General features: G+C 39.7%; 1 protein-coding gene across 1 annotated transcript in view; it reads right to left on the bottom strand.

The window, feature by feature from the left end:
• Positions 1-868: 868 nt before the first annotated feature.
• Positions 869-19,728, bottom strand: part of LOC143289429 (uncharacterized) — a 159,706-nt gene continuing 140,846 nt past the window's right edge. Inside the window, exons 31-37 of the mRNA XM_076598393.1 lie at positions 18,828-18,950; positions 18,185-18,424; positions 15,344-15,481; positions 12,511-12,744; positions 11,453-11,727; positions 10,371-10,452; positions 869-8,601 (exon numbers count right to left, since the gene is read on the bottom strand). Of these exons, the coding sequence (XP_076454508.1) occupies positions 8,462-8,601; positions 10,371-10,452; positions 11,453-11,727; positions 12,511-12,744; positions 15,344-15,481; positions 18,185-18,424; positions 18,828-18,950 (1,232 nt within the window). The 3' untranslated portion in view covers positions 869-8,461. The remainder of the gene's footprint in view (positions 8,602-10,370; positions 10,453-11,452; positions 11,728-12,510; positions 12,745-15,343; positions 15,482-18,184; positions 18,425-18,827; positions 18,951-19,728) is intronic.

Genomic DNA, 19,728 nt, shown 5'->3' with positions numbered 1-19,728 from the left:
GAGAGGCAAGGCCTTCAAGACTCACTTGTGATACACTTAAAAAAAAAATCCAAGCTTTTTATGTATTGAGTATAATTTCAAAATGTAATGTTTAAGATGAGAAAGATCAGTTTAAAGCAAATTAACTCCCCTAGCATTAATTACAGAGTAATTTCCCTTGTTTACTATCTGCACCAAAACGTTTGCAAAATAAATAAAACTTTCATGCTTAGCAAAAGAAGTTCCTGTTTGAACAGAAAATGATGATAATGACTGCTCTTGTTGTTGGGTCAGAATATCAGATCAAAGTGCCAAGTTTAGAGAATACAAAAAATATAAATATAACAGTAAATGCAGTTTGCATATAATTAGGCTTCATTTTTTTTTGTGTGTGTGCCCATCCCAGAGGTGCAATATTGTTTTAAACAAGGTGACTGGAAAGAACTGAATTTTTCCTATTTCTATGCCTAATTTGGTGTCAACTGACAAAGTATTTGCAGAGAAAATGTCAATGTTAAAGTTTACCACGGACACACAGACACACACACAGACAACCGAACACCGGGTTAAAACATAGACTCACTTTGTTTACACAAGTGAGTCAAAAAGTCTGTGGTGTTTTGGACCTGTGTGTGTGTGTGTGCATGTGTATGTGTGCGCCTGTGGTTGGTTTTATAGGTAGACCTGTCCAGTTGTCACAAGTGGTACTGCTCTTTGATTGATAAGGTTTCATACTTGTTTTGTTTTGGGTTTTTTATAGGAGGGTGTGGGGGGGAGGGGTAATTGTTCTGGTTGTTATGCCGTTGCCACTGTGTTTTTGTTGCCATCTATATTCATTGCGGCAGACAGACAGTCATCTTCACCTCTCAAAACGCCAAATGCACGCAAGGAATAATCATGTCGGTTTAATAACAGTGACATGACTAGTAAAAACATTTTGATATAAAAACTGTCAAGATTACAAGCTTCACATACCTTGTTTTTCTTTATTAACACATTACTAGAGTAAATTAATCTTGAACATTAGGGAATACGTATGTATAAACTATTCGCATCTACATTGCAATTTGACAGTTTCCGCAGTCCATTCACACAAGGGTAAGTAATAATTTACAGGTAATATCAAGTCATGATCACACGTCTGTCACATTGCCCTCACAACCAGTCAACAAATGTCAACTTTCCTGATAAAAATGCTTATGCAAAAAACAGCAGGTTAGCTATAAGTCTGCAGAACATAGATGTATACACATACAGAAAGGAAGGGTATCACAAAACATGCAGCATATACTATGACAGTCTAGTGGCATTTTATTTTTCCCTGAACTCTTTACACTGAATGTAAATGGAGGAGAGAGAAAAATAAAGAAACAAAAAAAAGTGTGACCACCATCTTCAGTGAAGCTTCTTGTCTACAAATGAAAGTTAAGCAGGTAATAATGCCGCACATTTACTGACAACTTTACTGACAACCCAACAAGATATTTGTGTTTATAACACTTACCACAGGCAGCTATTTTCCTTTTCCTGAACACAAAAATACCCATTTCACATACCCCCCCCCCCCCCTCAAAAAGAACACCCAAACACTTTTCTGGCAAAACCAGTAACCTTCTAGTGACAGATCAGTCATTTCCTGAAACCTTTATCAGTTACTGGGAAATATTTAAAACTAGATGAATTAATAAGACAACCAACCAACCCCACAAACTTATGATTTTTTTTTTGTCAGTTAAAAAAATGTTACATGTGTCTGAGTGTGTATGTCTATGTGACTGAAAAATATTGAATGACAAAGGAAATGAATGATGAACGCCCAATGGCAGCCGTCAGTTGGCTCTACCCAGGTAGGCAGCCTGTTGTGTGAATGACCCCGGGTTTGTAAAATGCTCAGAGCTTCTTCTCCGACCAAGGCAAGGCACTATACAAGTATCCATGCCATTCATTCATCAAAATCTACTTGCTAACAAGTTGACTGGTGTGAGTATTTTCAGATCAATGACCTAAAAAATCCCACAAAAACCTATCAATTTTTTTTACTAAGTGTTTTTGTTTTTTTCCTATCTACTTGCAAGCAGACAAGTTAACCTGAAGCCATCTGAACAGAGCAGTGGGATGGTTATTTCCCATTTTTGAAAACAAATACTTCTCCCAGGTAAAATAACCTGATATTTAACATTTTGTCTCTTTTTTTGTTATGAATGGATATAAAACCTGAAACTGGAACTTCAATGTTCAGTGCATAAATGAGAAATCAAAACAGAAACCTGCTGTGAAGAAGCAGAAGAGGCTAAAAACAAGAATCAAAAGACAAGCACAGTCAAATTCATGCACATGCTTTGACACTGACAATACCAAATTTTCACCAGAGGATTTTAAAAAGTAACTTGAACACAAACAAAATCATACATATTATACAAAATCATATATAATAACAGGCACACAAAACAAATGACATTGCAGCAGGCACCTCACACATTCTAGGTTAAAAAAAAAAATTTTAATTATTTAAAAAAAAAAAAACCATGGTAAGAATGCTAAATAATCAAGTTCTGAAAAAGATTTTTTTTAAATATTCAAAGCTTTCTTGAAAAAAAGGGAAAAAAAGTTGAATGAACCAGCATGGCAGAAGAAAAAAAAAATAAACAAAAAATGACAGAACAAATAGGATAACAAGAGAAACAAAATGTAATCAAAAAAGAGGAAATTTCTAGCCCATAATTTCCAGAAGGTGGAGATACTATTTATGAAGTAAAATGCCAAGGAAGTGGGAATAATGGTATGAAAAAGCAAAGATATCAACAGACATAAACAATGCACATCTTGCATAAATCGATTATGACAGATTTTGTTTTGCACTGGACACCATTTTACAGAAATGGCAAGGGCATAACACACAAGGCACAGTTCATTTCAATGTCATCCATGGTTCACCAAGATTTGATATGTTATATTTATCAAAATTCACTTCTGCTCATGTTCAAATCTTCAACATACTTAACACAGTACATACATACCAATGCAGTTAATAACATTAGGCTCAGTTAATGTTAAACCCACAAATAGCCAACCAACAATGAAATGTGTGAGCTATTTGGTTTGTTATGATGATTTTACAACCAAAAAAAAACATTCACTTTGTCATCAACACACATCCAGCTTTTATGTTACACACAAAAAAGTCCCAACAAATTTCAACAATAAAATGTTTCACACTTTTTGAGGCAGAAATATTTGATATGTCAATGAAACTTGAACCGCACAGTCACAATCTTTGACAAGCTTACACACAAATCTTACTTTGGCAGTGTGTGTCTAATCCTCCTATTCTCAGTTTTTTCTCTTTAAACACACTTCTGAAAACAGTTTCCAGCAGAATGAGCAACCTCACAACCTATTCTGAATTCCTTCACATTCACATACATTTTTTCTGCTAAAACTTTGTAGCAATCAAAATTTACCATCAGAAAAAGGGTATGATTCAATTGCTGATGGTGCTAACTTTGTTCCTGTGAAAACTAAAGAGAGAAGATCGCTTTCTGGTATGGGGAAAATGAATTCAATAATGCGGACTATCATATGGGGAAAATGAATTCAATAATGCGGACTATCATCTCAAACACTGGACAGTTTAAAAGATGGGCAGATTCCTCTCCACGGAGAGAAAACACAGGCACGACCTCTCGCTCCTCCTGTCACATGGACGGACACATCACTGGAACCACATCCTCTCCCTTCAGCAATGAGTGCTACTTTTGATTGGCAGGGACAACAATGAACAGAAGGCAACAATCACAACCTGTCGTTGATATGGACACAACATGGAATGCTTTCAAAAGGCAGTTGCAGTAACATGTGTACTTTCAATGATATGTTGAAAAGGAAGAAAAAATTTTTTTCAAAAGGCAGCTCATGCTAAAACATGTACTGTCAAAGATATGCAGAAAAAGGCAAATCACTGTTAGGTTTGTGCTTTCAAGGGTATGTTGCTTTAACTGTTTGCAACAATGAGCAATGGATGAAACCATGACATACCAGGGGAACAATCTAAACACTGGAAAAGAAAACAAATATCTGAGCCTCCTGACTGCTGATGATAAGCACAAGTATCAGTTATCATTATGATTATCTCACTGTCATCAAAATGAAGCAAACACCTCATCTTTTTCTTTGTGACGGGTGCAACAGCCAAGTTGTGGACTTTCAATCTGAGGGTCCCTGGTTCAAATCCAGGTCACTGCACCTGGTGGGTAAAGGATGGAGATTTTTTCAATCTCCCAGGTCAACAGAGGTGCAGGCCTGCTAGTGCCGTAGTCCCTTCTATGTGTACACGCATGCAGAAGATCAAATATGTACGTTAAAGATCCCGTAATTCATGTCAGCGTTCGGTGGGTTATGGAAACAAGAACAAACCCAGCATGTGTACCACCCCCCTAGAACGGAGTATGACTGCCTACATGGTGGGTGTGAATTGGGTCATGCATGTAAAATCCCACTCGTGTATACAAGTGAATGTGGGAGTCACAGCCAAAGAACGAAGAAGAAATTTTGTTTGTTACTGTGTCTTTTACAAGAGGCAGTGTCAGTGGAATGTGTTTCACTGATAAACATTTCTGAAACACAAGAACACACACCACTGTCCTTGACATCTGTCACGTGATGACAACACCAAGGTCCTGCAGTACACCGTGGTCTGAACATTGTACACACAGCCCCAGAGAACAAAACAAGGGGACCCTGTCTTCAAAGTAATCACAGCTGCCTATATTTTTCCACATCCTCCACAAAGATGCTTCCAAGGACCTCAAACCTCAAAACAGAGCTCTTATCATTTTAGATCTTCATTTTTTATCATCATCTTAGATTTTGCTGAAGTTGTCAGTATCCTTTGTACTTCCAGTGTTCTTCATCTTTTGAAGTGCTCAATATGTTTTCAAAGCTGAAACAGAGAACTTTATTTTCATACTACTTGAGATGTTCTATGTAGTAAAAACTGATTATAATATATATATATATATATATATATATATATATATATATATATATTATAAACTTTGGGATATTCTGATTATCTTGTGTACCTCCAGAATCTTCACTTTTCAGGTCCCTAAGATGTTCACAGTATCCTAGGTACCTCCACAGAAGCTTTATATCTTTTCTGGTTGCTAAAATAAAATTGTTCTGAAAATCCTGAAAAACTCCAAACATATTTTTTGATGCCCCAAAAGGATGTTCTGTAGATCCTAACAGATCTAGAGATCTCTACATTTTCAAAGTTAAGATTCACATGAATTGTGAACAAGATAAAATATGTTATACACATCCATACAATGTCTTTGTTCACATACAAGTGAGCTATGATACAAATGCCTGCATGCCAACAGCAGAAGGGGAAAATACTGCATAACAATTAACATCAGACAGATATCAAATCCAATGATAATTTTCATGGAATGCAAAAGTATCCTGAATATTGATGGTGATGGTACTGATTGTGTCAAGGACACACACATGGCACTGCTTTGCCAGGCTAAGCTCAGCACAAATCCTTTAACAAACTTTAAAAAACGCCTCAATCTAACGAGGAAAAGCTGACATAAAATCCATATATATATATATATATATATATATATATATATATATATATACACATACACATCACCCTATCCACAGTCTCAAAATTCTCTTCCACTGCAAATAGTGCAAACGTCTGACTTTCTACTACTCCTTTGCAAGTCTGATCATACAAATACATTGCGTAGTTTACAATCAATGCACATCATAACACATGCATTCTGCATTCGACTGCTAAGCACTCTTGAATAAAAATATCAATAAAATGAACAGACAACATAATTTTTCCATCTACACACTCTGGCGGAGGAGAGTTGTGTTCTACTAAATCCGTTTGCATACACATACACGCGGCTGTATTTCCTCTCCCACAGATATGTTCCATGCCACATCATCTACAGCGCAAGCTGTTCTTTCTAAAGGTCATATCACTCTGGAAATGTGTTCCCAAGAGGAGTAACGCCCTCAGCTAACATACACAACTAGAACGAAGCATACAATCTGAGTGTTATTATCCCATCAGCAGTGTTCCGACTTCGTGATGGAATGACCACCAGAGCTGTGTTGCTCAAGCAATCCTATCAGCATTCAGTTTGCTCAGCGTCAAGAATGATGAAAGTCTGTGGAAATAGTGCAGACTTGGGAAAATTCTTGAACGTTAAGCAAACAGCGCTGCAAAGATGGCTTCAGCCACCGTGACCCAGTTCTTCAAGTTTCACCACAAGGCTGCAGCCTGCTTGAAGGAAGGGTGGCTGTGAAAAGTTTTGTCAGGATTCAGCTACCTGGCGAAGAAGACAGGACAAGGAAGTTAGGAACAGAAATACTCACTTGAAGGAAAGCTGGTTCTGGAAGTTTTCTGAGGAATTTCTCACCCACAGGCTGTGGTGAAATACTCTGATGAATAATTGAGAAATACTCCAATGAATAACTGTGAAATACACAGATGAATAACTGAGAAATACACTGATGAACAACACAGAAATACCCTGATGAATAACTCAAAAATACACTGATGAATTATCTGTTCATTCAAACAGAACTGTTGGAGCCCACAAGGGCAATGGAAAAGAGGGCGTCCAAGAAATCTGTGGTGCCACGACCTGGAGGCAGACATGAAGAGGACAGGCCGCACCTGGGGACAATGGAGCGACTGGCACAGGACCAGGATGGCTGAAGAGCGCTAACTGGTGGCCTACGTCCCAGGCAGGGCAACAGGTGAGGGTGAAGTGAACAGAACTGTGACTGTGAATGACAGAAAGAAAGAAACGGAGAGAGAGAGAAGGGTGCAAAGATGCTACAACTGGAAAAGGAGTAAGGAAAGAGTGCCAGAGGAATGTGACTGTACCTGATTTTTGTTTTCATTCAAACACTGATAAACCATGATGAACAAACACTGCTTGTGAATTTAAAACTACACATTAAGAAAATAACAAACAGGGAAACGACTATTAAAATGAGCTGTCACAATCTCTTCCAAAACAAACAATATTACAATCCCATGTTATACAACCTTGTGATTAACAAATCAGACCATGCACTATAATCGCTTGACTTCTGCACATTCTTTCATGCCCATCATTAAACCCTGAAAACAGTGTCAGCGTCTTTTACATGCAAACCTTCACATAAAAAGACGCATACATACATGCATGCACACACATCTTCATCTTAAGCATGCCAACACACACACACACATGCACTCTCTAACACATACTCATTCACACACACACAGACTCATGCACACACACACACTGGGTCACACACACACACACACACACTATTCTCACCCCATTGTCATGACCCACAACTGTGGCAAGTCTGGTTACACATCACATTTCCTTGTTGATTTTACAACATGCACTAAAAGTATATGCTAAACACAACTTGCACAATCATGACTTAAAAAAAAAAAAAAAGATTCATCAATTAACAAAACACAACCTGCAGTAACACAACCATTATGCTGAAAAATCCACTACACGTGACACATTTCAGCACAAATTAACGAAGCGTGGAGTTGTTCCAGTCCACCTGACACTCATCAAGATGATCATTTACCATTCACATACATCAGTCTAGACACAGGATCAAAACAGGACCATATAAAATCTGGTACACGACAGGAATTATCCAAACACGTTTGATGCTGAAGCACGGAAGACCCAAAAAGGGCTGGCCATGGGATAATTTTTTTTTGGTTGTTCTAGATTCAAAACATTAATTCAGTCATGTAAGAAGCACTTCCATACACTTGTGTGACACACAGTGGCAGTTTTGTCTCTCATTTTTCTCAGGGCCAAACCCCAAGATTCTCCAATGAAAAGTGCAATGAAAAGTACTTGCAACTTCCAGCGTGGTACGATTTAAAAATAAGTTTTGTTCAGGTCAGCTAAAGTTGCGAACAAGTCCTCAATTTGAATTCTGGTATGACGCACTGTGTGTGGAAGTGTCACCTGTGCCGCCAGTCACTGACTGTCGACAGTCCTCATCCAAGGTCTTCTCTCCAGTTCTGATCCAGCCAGTCTTCATCAGCACACAAAACAACACACACACACTTTCCACATGTAAAATCAACATCACTGTCAACATCGCTGATCCCAGACAGCTGATGGACCTCAGCACAATTCCACAGAATCAATTACAGCTTGTTCACAATCTCATTATGCTTTTTTAAGTGTGTGTATGTCCCTCCCAAAATAATGAGAGTTTGCAAAATGCTTTGAAATGCTGTCAAACACTTGCTGGTAGTGGATCATCAAGATTTTACATATAAACTCCTTTCTCGTTGACCACAGTTTCAAAAGAAGCGTCAAGAGTTCATCTGTAAAACTGCTTTCTTCTTGACCACGGTGACAAGGGTTTGAATCCACAAAACCTGTGGCCCTTTTTTCTCTGTCTCCACACAGTCTCATATCAAGCGTTCCTCTGGTGGTTTCTTCAGCACGTTGCCCAGTTCCACCCGGGCCCCGGCGGTCTCCTGTCTGCTGGGGCTGTAGGCTCCGTGTGTGGCTCGCTTCTTCCGCGCCACCATGATGAATGCGATCACACCTGCACACACACACAGCAACTGTAGTCATGGACAGAGGTGGTGGAATGGTTTAGACGCTACCTGGCAATACAGCGTCTGTGAGGATCTCGTTTCAATTCCTGCTCTCGCCCTTGACTGGAAAATCAAACTGAGTGTCTAGTCATTCACATGAACTGATAATCTGAGGTCCTGTGTGCAGCTCACACTTAGCGCACTGAAAAGGAACACATGGCAACATAAGTGTTGTCCTCTTGCACAAATCTGTAGAAGAAACCCACTGTGATAGGAACACAAACACACATGCATGCACTCAAGGCCTGACTATGCACGGTGCGGCATGCTGCTGGTCAGGCATCTGCCCAGCAGATGTGGTGTAGCATACATGGATCTGTCCAATGTGAAAACTGAAAACTGAAACAGTCAACAGGAATGATGTGAACAGTTTTCACATGCACACACACTCACACAACGCTAGCTGTCATCAGGAAGACCATAAATGGTTCACACTTGCACACACACAACAGAAGTAGTTACAACAGAAGTAGTTCACAAGCACACACACACAACAGAAGTAGTTACAACAGAAGTAGTTCACAAGCACACACACACACACACAGAAGTAGTTCACAAGCACACACACAACATAAGTAGTTCACAAGCACACACACACACACAACAGAAGTAGTTCACAAGCACACACACACACACGACAGAAGTAGTTACAACAGAAGTAGTTCACAAGCACACACACACACGACAGAAGTAGTTACAACAGAAGTAGTTCACAAGCACACACACACACACAACAGAAGTAGTTACAACAGAAGTAGTTCACAAGCACACACACACAACAGAAGTAGTTACAACAGAAGTAGTTCACAAGCACACACACAACAGAAGTAGTTCACAAGCACACACACACAACAGAAGTAGTTACAACAGAAGTAGTTCACAAGCACACACACACAACAGAAGTAGTTCACAAGCACACACACACACACACAGAAGTAGTTCACAAGCACACACACACAACAGAAGTAGTTCACAAGCACACACACACACACACAACAGAAGTAGTTCACAAGCACACACACAACAGAAGTAGTTCACAAGCACACACACAACAGAAGTAGTTCACAAGCACACACACACACAACAGAAGTAGTAACAACAGAAGTAGTTCACAAGCACACACACAACTGAAGTAGTTACAACAGAAGTAGTTCACAAGCACACACACAACAGAAGTAGTTCACAGGGAAAACGTAAATGGCCTTTTCACTTTGTTTTACTACTGCTTCTGTCAGCATGACTAAGTGATGGTTGTTGTGATTTGCAGAGAAAAAAAAACTTTAAAAAAATTACACACAGACACACACACATACATATATAAATATCAAATTTCTTTCCCTTTTCACCAATGCACACTGAATTCCATAAAATTTACATACTTGCACTGCTATGAACCCTTTTGAACTTAGAGTACTTTCTAAATGTATCTTAAGAAAAAGAATAAAGACCTACAGAAAACCATCCTTCATGTCAGCCGACACACATAAAATCACAAAAGATATGAACAACGACACAGGTCCTTTCATTTTGGGGTGTTTTTTTTTCTTTTCTTTTTTTTTTTTCATTACAAGGCACATTGCATATAGACATAGACAAGTAAAAACACACACACACACATGATCAGCTAAAAGATATATAATTTTTGTCCAGAATACTGTCCCGCTTCAGAAAAGAACACAACACAGCCTGGGACAGCAGATCAAGGGACGTCACTCACCAATGATGATACAGAGGAGAACAACGGCGACGATGGGGCCGATGATGACAGCAATGTCAATGTCATCGTCTGACTGAGGACTCTGAAATGTGAAAACGAAAAGGTAATGGAATAATTCTCTGATTTTTTTTTTCTCCATTGTAACAGATACAATGACAAAGAGATTTTATCTGCCAATGCTAAAAAAAAAGAAAAAAAAAAAAAAGGAAATGATAGTGGATGTCATTCATTCATTCACCCATCCTTACACCCCCCCATGCACATACATCCATTATACAAAACTACACATAATTACAAAGGAGGAAGGTGGCAGAATTAAAGATGCTTATCTGTCTACACAGCGTCTGTGAGGGTCTGAGTTTGAATCCTGGTCTCAACCCTTCAACCAAGTTTGACTGGAAAATCAAGCTGAGTGTCAAGTCATTTACATGAGCTGCAGCATACACTGGGCACACTGAAAAAGAACCCACGGCAATGAGTTTTGTCCTCTGGCAAAAACTCTGTGGTAGAAATCCACTCTGGTGCACTAACATACATGCATACACTCAAAGCCTGACTAACGTGTTGGGTTATGCAGGCATCATATTAAGGATTTGTTCTAACGCAGTGATGCCTCCTTAAGAAACCGAACCTACACACACAAAAAAGTCATCAGTGGAGTGATGGCCTAGAGGTAACGCGTCCGCCTAGGAAGCGAGAGAATCTGAGCGCGCTGGTTCGAATCACGGCTTAGCGGCTGATATTTTCTCCCCCTGCAATAGACCTTGAGTGGTGGCCTGGATGCTAGTCATTCGAATGAGACGATAAACTGAGGTTCCGTGTGCAGCATGCACTTAGCGCATGTAAAAGAACCCACGGCAAAGAAAGGGTTGTTCCTGGCAAAATTCTGTAGAAAAATCCACTTTGATAGGAAAAAGAAATAAAACTGCACACAGGGAAAAAAAAAAAAAAAAAAAAAGGGTGATGCTCTCAGTGTAGCAATGCGCTATCCCTGGGAAGAGCAGCCCAAATTTCACACATAGAAATCGGTTGTGACAAAAAAGAAAAAATACAAATACAAATCACAGATGAACATCTCTCACCTGTTCACAGCGGCTGCCGTGGTAACCGTTGACGCAGGTACATGAGGGCAGGTAGGCTCCTTGGTCCTGGCTCCAGCTGCTGTTGCAGGAGCCCCCATTGCTGCACAGCGCTGTGTCCACACAGGGGTTCTGGTGCTGGCACCTGTCTCCCAGGTAACCGCCTGTGCACCGGCAGGTGAACGACCCTTGAGAGTTGAGGCAGGTGGCATTGTTCTGGCACGGCGCCAACTCCTGGCACTCATCCACGTCCTCCGAGCAGGTGTCTCCTTGGTAACCTGAAAATGTCCAGAAACAGGGGGTGTTTATTCTACGCACGCACGTCTCATCCCATCTCTTGTCACTGCCTTTCTTTTGTCTCTCTGTATCAGTTTGTATCTACCCCCGAAAACAAAGTATGGCAGCCTACATGGCAGGATAAAAACGGTCATACATATAAAAGCCTACTTGTGTACATACCAGTGAATGTGGGAGTTGCAGTCGAGCTAACAAAGAAGAAAAATCTCTCTAAACAAAAAAAAAAAGGTTTACTTATATCAAGTAAATTGAACTGAATCATCATGGAAGTCTACTGCAAAGCATAAGCACATCAGTCACTCTGGAGATGAAAATGTAGCTCAAAGGCAGACGCATAAATGCCACAGAACTTTAACATTTTGCATGGTAAATGGCAAAAAAAAAAAAGAAAAGAAAAAAAAGAGAGAACAGGAAATTAACAAGTCCAAACAGAGAAAAAAAACTTGTGACAAAACTGATGACAATACAGTTCAATACAAACACAAAACTTTCCACAAAGCCCCAAAAAAACAAGGGCAACAAAACTTTCCACAACCCCCCCAAATAACATGGGCAAACAGTTCAACACAAACACAAAACTTTCCACAAAGCTAAAAAAACAAAACAAGGGCAAATAGTTCAATACAAACACAAAACTTTCCACAAAGCTCCCCCAAAACAAGATTAAACAGTTCAATACAAAACTTTCCACAAAGCCCAAAACAAGGTCAAACAGTTCAACACAAAACTTTCCACAACGCCCAAAAAAACAAGGGCAGACTTACCTGTCCCGGTGCAGTTACAGGTGAAGTTTGCGATGCCGTCTGTACAGTTCCCGTTGTTCAGACAGGGGTTACTGGCACACTCGTTGATGTCTGTCTGACACTGACGGCCTGTGTAGCCCGGGCGGCACGTGCAATTGAAGCTGCCTGGCAGGTTGGTGCACGACCCTCCATTCTGGCACTGGTCCGGCCGGCTGCATTCGTTGATGTCATCAGAACACAGGTCCCCTTCCCATCCTGTGCGGGACACATGCAGAGTTGGGAGGGTTTTTTTGTTGTTGTTGTTTTTTTCCAGGGAGCAAATTTAATTTTCACACATAATGTGGAGTGATGGCCTAGAGGTAACGCGTCCGCCTAGGAAGCGAGAGAATCTGAGCACGCTGGTTCGAATCGCGGTTCAGCCGCCAATATTTTCTCCCCCTCCACTAGACCTTGAGTGGTGGTCTGGACGCTAGTCATTCGGATGAGACGATAAACCGAGGTCCCGTGTGCAGCATGCACTTAGCGCACGTAAAAGAACCCACAGCAACAAAAGGGTTGTTCCTGGCAAAATTCTGTAGAAAAAATCCACATCGATAGGAAAAACAAATAAAACTGCATGCAGGAAAAAATACCAAAAAAAAATGGGTGGCGCTGTAGTGTAGCGACGCGCTCTCCCTGGGGAGAGCAGCCCGAATTTCACACACAGAAATCTGTTGTGATAAAAAGAAATACAAATACAAATAATGATTTAAATGTGTGTAACTGAACTCCCTAAGCCCATGAATTCCCTGTGTATGGGCAGAACGGGAGCACACACACACGCACACACTCAATCAATCTTTTTTCTGTGTTCATCTTCTGATTTTCTTTCTGTTTTTGTTCTTTTTTATGTCAATGACAGCTCCATTGAACAAGTCCATGAGCACTGTGTCTTGGGAGGTTTTTTTTTTTTCTTCTCACAATGCTCACCATTACACACGGTGCACAAGGTTTCTGGGGTTTTCTTTGGTTTTTTGTTTTATGGGTTGTTTTTTTTTTAAGGGACACATGCAGACCTGACTTAACCCATTCAACCCAGGAGAGTTTACAGCCTTGGCAGGCTTCAATGCCGTATTGGTGCAGAAAAAACAACAACACTGAAATACACTGTGTTTTCTCCAAATCATGTGTGGAAATACTGCAGAAGGTAGTCCTCCTTTCTTCCTTGTTTTTGCATTCACAGGAATGTGACGACGGTTTTAATGTGACGAAGTTTGAAGCCAGAGCAATGTTACAGCACAGTGCTCAGTGAGTTAAAGTGTTCAGGCTTGGTGTGGTGATGGGTTTCAGTATGCTTAACTATGGTATCATATTTTAGTATTGTGTAACTGTGGTGTAATATCTTAATATCGTGTAACTGTGGTGTAATGTTTTAGTATCATGTAACTAGTATGATAGTTTAGTATCATGTAACTGTAGTATGCTAGTTTAGTATTATGTAACTGTAGTATGCTAGTTTAGTATTATGTAACTGTAGTATGCTAGTTTAGTATTATGTAACTGTGGTATAACAGTTTAGTATTGTTTAACTGTGGAATAATGTTTCAGTATTGTGTTACTGTGATATATCTTGACATGGTTAATTGTGATATTATATTTTAGTATGGTGTGACTGTGGTACAACATTTTAACATGATTATCTGTTGTATTATATTTTAGTATGGTGTGACTGTGGTACAACATTTTAACATGATTATCTGTTGTATTATATTTTAGTATGGTGTGACTGTGGTACAACATTTTAACATGATTATCTGTTGTATTATATTTTAGTATGGTGTAACTGTGGTATAATATTTTAGTGCAGTGTAACTATGGTACAATATTACACAAGGTACACAACTTCAAGTCAGTGATGCTTACGCTACCGATTCAGCTAGCACACAGGTAAATAAAAGGTACATTGGAACAAATCCAGACACTTCCTCTAGTACAGTGTATCTGTGGTATAACAGTTTTGTACGATTTTGTATTTGTATTTGTATTTCTTTTTATCACAACAGATTTCTCTGTGAAATTCGGGCTGCTCTCCCCAGGGAGAGCGCGTCGCTATACTACAGCGCCACCCATTTTTTAAAAAATTTTTTCCTGCATGCAGTTTTGTTTTTCCTATCGATGTAACTGTAGTACGATATTTAGCATCATTTAACTGTAGTATAATAGTTTAGTGTAGTGTAATTATAGTATAATAGTGTGGTGTAACTGTGGCATGTTTTAGCGTGGTATAACTGAGATTTAGTGCAGTTACGTACTTTTAGTATTGTGTAACTAATTTAGCGTGGTTTAAGTGTGGATATGTAAGTACAGTGTTAATTGTGTATTTTAGAATGGTGTTACTGATTTATTGTAGTTTCAGTGCATTTATATATTTCAGTGCAGTGTAAATCAGACTTAATGCAGTTATGTATTTCAATGTGATATAACAGATTTAGTACTGGTTTGAACTGTACTACTGTGCAACAATGATTTGGTGCAGTCACATATAATACTGTGTATGTGTGACTTACCGTAGTTATGTTTTTCAGTGTGGTGTAACTGATCTGCTGCAGGCCTGTATTCTAGTACAATATAACTGTGGTTTGGTGCAGTTGTGTATTTCAGTACTGTGTAATGGTGATTTTATGCATTGGTATTGCAAAAGTATGGTTCCATGCAGTTATATGTTTGATCTATTATAGTACAAAATAGCTATTGCATTGTGCAGTTATGCATATCAGTATGGTATAAATATGGTTTGGTGTGTTTATGCATTTTGGTAATGCAGACAAACAGACAAAACAAGACCATGCAGTGTCCACAGAAAATGAAAACTCACCATCCTCACACTCGCAGGTGTAATTCGCTGCAGAATAATTGGAGAAGCTAAAGATGTCGTCGTTCTGCAAGCATTCTTTAGTGTAGGTGCCATTACACGGATCAAAGGCACATGGGCCTGCCAGGTCACAGAATTCACCTGCACAGAATTCACACAGGGGGGCGGGGGGTCATCTACATGCAGGCATCCCACATACGAGACCAAAATTCCACACTTTCTCACCCCCCCCCCCCCCTCCCCCCACAGAAAACTGTCCATACCAAGCACAAAGCCACACTGAATCAAAAACTCACCTGTTACACCGCTGACAAAAGTGACTGGAGGATATCCTGGTATCACTGTTCAATTTTCATCACTTTTTGTTTGCTGGGGGTTTTCTGTTTATTTTTCTTTTATTTTTCTTTTTTTATTTTTTATCATGCATTAAGCTCTTTGTTGAATGTCATGACCAAGGGTTTTTAATCAACATTTGCTGTTTTTCATTTTTGTTTTGTTGTTTACATCACGCATTACTCTGTTGAATGGTCATGGTCAAGGGTTTTATCAAAATTTGCTGGGTTTTTGTTTTATCATTATTTCTTTTATCAAGCATTAACTCTTTCCGGACGAAGGAATGCTCACGCATTCCTACACAAAACGTATTCGGATTCGGACGAAGGAATGGAATAGCATTCTCCGAAAGTAAAATTCCATCATGCGCTGTACACGTGATTTTGTGATTAGCCAAGCAGGGTGCGCTATTCTGGGTCACTCCACAATCGAACAGTATGATTGGTTAGTCTATGATGTGTGGCCTGTCTCGCACACACACTGACAAAGTCACTGACCGGTCGTCTGCTCGCGTGCCAGCATGTCAGCAAAGCGGGCTCTTCTCAAAATGTTGTGATGCGAACAAGGCAGTGACGGCAATGTTTTTGGGTTGCCAAAGTACTTGAAATGCTACAAACTGAAGGGTCGGACATTGAAGAGATGGATGATGACGAAGAAGAAAGCGAATTTAATGCAGAAAGCGAGCATGGGTATGGTGATTCAGGGTGAAAAAATGGCATTATTTTCTACATATGGCAAAACTGTAAAAATAAGATGAGAAATCTGATTTTTTTTTATAAGTAATAGCTCAACACGTAATAAACCAGTTCTGAAAGTTTCATTTTCTTACACAGTATTTTGTATTTTTTGTAATTTTTTTCCAAACCCTTACAAATGGGCCGTCTGTGGGGAAAAGCAAGGGAGAAAACTTGTCGTCCCGAGTGAGTTAAGCTGTTTGTTGAATGGCTATGATCAAAGGTTCCATTAAAATTCCATGACTTTTCCAGAACACTTCACCAAGACTTTTCCAGCCCTGGAAATGGTTCTCCATTTTCCCATGACACTGATTCCCAGACATTCCAATCCTTGCACACAATGCTTCATTAGCACTGTAACACATGCGTTCACACACAGACACAAGCAGCCAGAAATCATTCATTTGTTTCCTCTGTGGCTGACAGGCGGTATGATGTGACCGACATAAATCCAGATCCACTAACAGTCTGAGGAAAAGCTGATGGAGAAGAAAACACACACACACACACACACAAAAATCACCACCACCACTACCCACAAAAATACAAACCCACCATCACCGCACAAAAGCCAAAAACACTAACCTCCATCACCTAAAGTGATGTGTTGCTAAACCTTAGCAAGATGCAGAGGTTAAATGGCACAAGGGTAAAACCTCATATCCCCCCCACCCCCTTTTTTAAAAAAAAGCATTTTCTTAACTCACTCCAGACGATGGAACACTATAGCTTTCCTGATGTGAGGTAGCGTTCCGGACAAGGGAACACTATAGGGGTTTCGGCAATTAAAACTTTTTTCCACATTTTCCTCATGGGGTAGCATAACAATCGCAGCTACACCGGGCATTGCAAACGTGTCAAGGGTCGAATGGAAAGTTTTTTCATGAGATTCTGAAACAACACACTCCACAGCTAGCCAGTGAGCTCAGGACCCCACACGACAAACTAATCTGCATACGTATCGAAAATGGCGTCGCAGGCAATACAAGTGGAAATTTTTGGAGCAAACTAGATCACGACAGCAGCTTTTAACGCTGCTGAAGTGACTGAAATGCTTCAAACTGAAGGTTTCGACATCGACGAGGATGATGAAGACTTTGAATAAAGCATCTGCAGTGAAGAAAGATACCAGCAAGTAGGTACTGATAGTGATTCAGCTTCTGAGAGCAGTGAAGAAGGAGGGGGGTGGGCGTTCACATGACGTGAGGAGAGGGGTCAGTGAGTCAAGTACTGTGAGTTTCATTCAGTTACTTTATGTTTTGTATTTTTTGTGATTTTTTTCCTAACCCTAACAAATGGGTCGTCTGTAGGGAAAAGCAAGGGAGAGAACTATTCGTCCAGAGTGAGTTAAAAGCAAGGCTCAAAGCCTAAACAGGAGTCAGTTCCACTCTCTCCTTCTCTCAACTGAGAAATGTTTTCTTGTCCCTTCATGTAGACAGAAGATTGCTTTTTGTTAAGTCCTTTATCCCAGCAGAAATGTACACTTCTGGATTCCCCTCCTCCAGAAGAAAAATTCTATCTTCGCAGACACAGATATTCATGCCTTCAAAGTCGCTGGCATATGGATCGTTTTAGAAAATGAGTTCAGGAGCAAATACCACCATCATTTCACCCCACCCCCACCTCAACAGACAGAATACAGCACAGCAGAGTGGAACATTTTAATCCATTAAAAAAAAACCCAGAATAACATAAAGTGAAAAAAAAGCAACATACTGTTCCACATTAATGAATAGAATAACATAGCAACTGACAAGAAACACAACTGTTCTGTTACCTCCAAAGTACTTCTGACAGTGACACTTCCATTTGGTCCCCCACGAAGCATCGATGATCTGACAGGTGCTGCCGTTTTTACACTGTCCCTCATCACAGATGGCCTCTGAGCAGTTAGCTCCCATGTATCCCAGTTTGCAGTCACACGTGTAGTTTCCTTCTCTGTTCGTGCAGTTTGAAGATGTATCGGAAACGCAGTATTCGTGTTCGCATTCATCTAAATCTTGACTGCAGTTGTCACCTGAAAATTTTGCTTTTTCAATTAAAGAAAAATGATAAAGAACGGACAGAAAGCTTCAAATACATTTTAAATATTTTTCTTTGGAGGTGGGGGGAGGGGGGGCCTTGTAATACAGGTTCCTTTTCTTTGAATAACAGCAATAATAATAACACTCTGAATTTACACAATTGGTATTCTCTAAGCAAGGCTCTAGATGCTTTACCAAAATGGGCAAATAGAAACACATGTATGCAAAATATCTAAAGAACAAAATCAGTGATGCAACAATCATCAAAGTCATCAAATTCACACACATTACATGGGGGGGATTTCTTTTTACTTCTATGGGCTAAGTTTTTTTTTACCCACACACAAATATCCCTCTCTATAAATGTCTATATGTATGTGTATAGATGTACCTTACCTGTGTACCCCGTGTTGGTACAGTCACAGCGATAGCCAGGTGATAGGTCGATACAGCTGCCGTATTGACAAACTTCACTGTCACATTCGTTAACGTTTACAGAACAATTAGTCCCAGTCCAACCTGAAAACACAAACACATATGCACACTGATTATAAACACATACACATACACACAGATCATACATAAACACAGATCATACATAAACACACACACACAAATCATGCAAACACACACACACAAAAAAAAATCATAAAGACACATAAACTCACAAACATTCTGGACAGCAGTAAACTTCAGTAATCTGTATATTTGTATATAGCTATTTCCATTTGGTGCCATTTAATTTATCTTTTTATTTTCTATTCATTTTATTTGTTTGTTGTTTTCTTCTTATGTTGGACATGTGCTGCTGCCAAAAAGAAAATCTCTGTACCAAAGTATAGACAATAAAGTGTGTGTATTGTATTGTATTGTATTGTATTGTATTGCATTGTATTGCACTGTATTGTGTATTGTATTGTCTCTGTTTAGCATTACTTTCACACAACTCGACACCACACCTGTTCGTTCCCCTGTGTTTTCTTACTTCTCTCCCCTGCCACTGTTCACTTCACCAACAGGACCAGCAGAAAACTTTCACCAAGTTACACCACAGATCACCTCAACCACAAACTCCCGCAACAACCTCAAATGCAGAAGAATGTATGCATGTCAACAAGAAATGTGCGCTGAATGAGAACTTAAGTTACGACTGGCCGAAATTTTGAAACGTGAGCAATCATTGGCAAAGACAATAATTTTGGGGGTCAACAGCTCTTCGCTGGTCTTCGATGTCCATCTTCAAACTGGCCACAGGATTTGGGCTGTGGATGAGGGAAAAGAGAAGTTTGTTTTTTTC

The sequence above is a fragment of the Babylonia areolata genome, chromosome 14 (genome assembly GCF_041734735.1).
Source record: "Babylonia areolata isolate BAREFJ2019XMU chromosome 14, ASM4173473v1, whole genome shotgun sequence".
Taxonomy (NCBI): Eukaryota; Metazoa; Mollusca; class Gastropoda; order Neogastropoda; family Buccinidae; genus Babylonia; species Babylonia areolata.
This window is presented reverse-complemented; position numbering and strand designations above follow the sequence as displayed.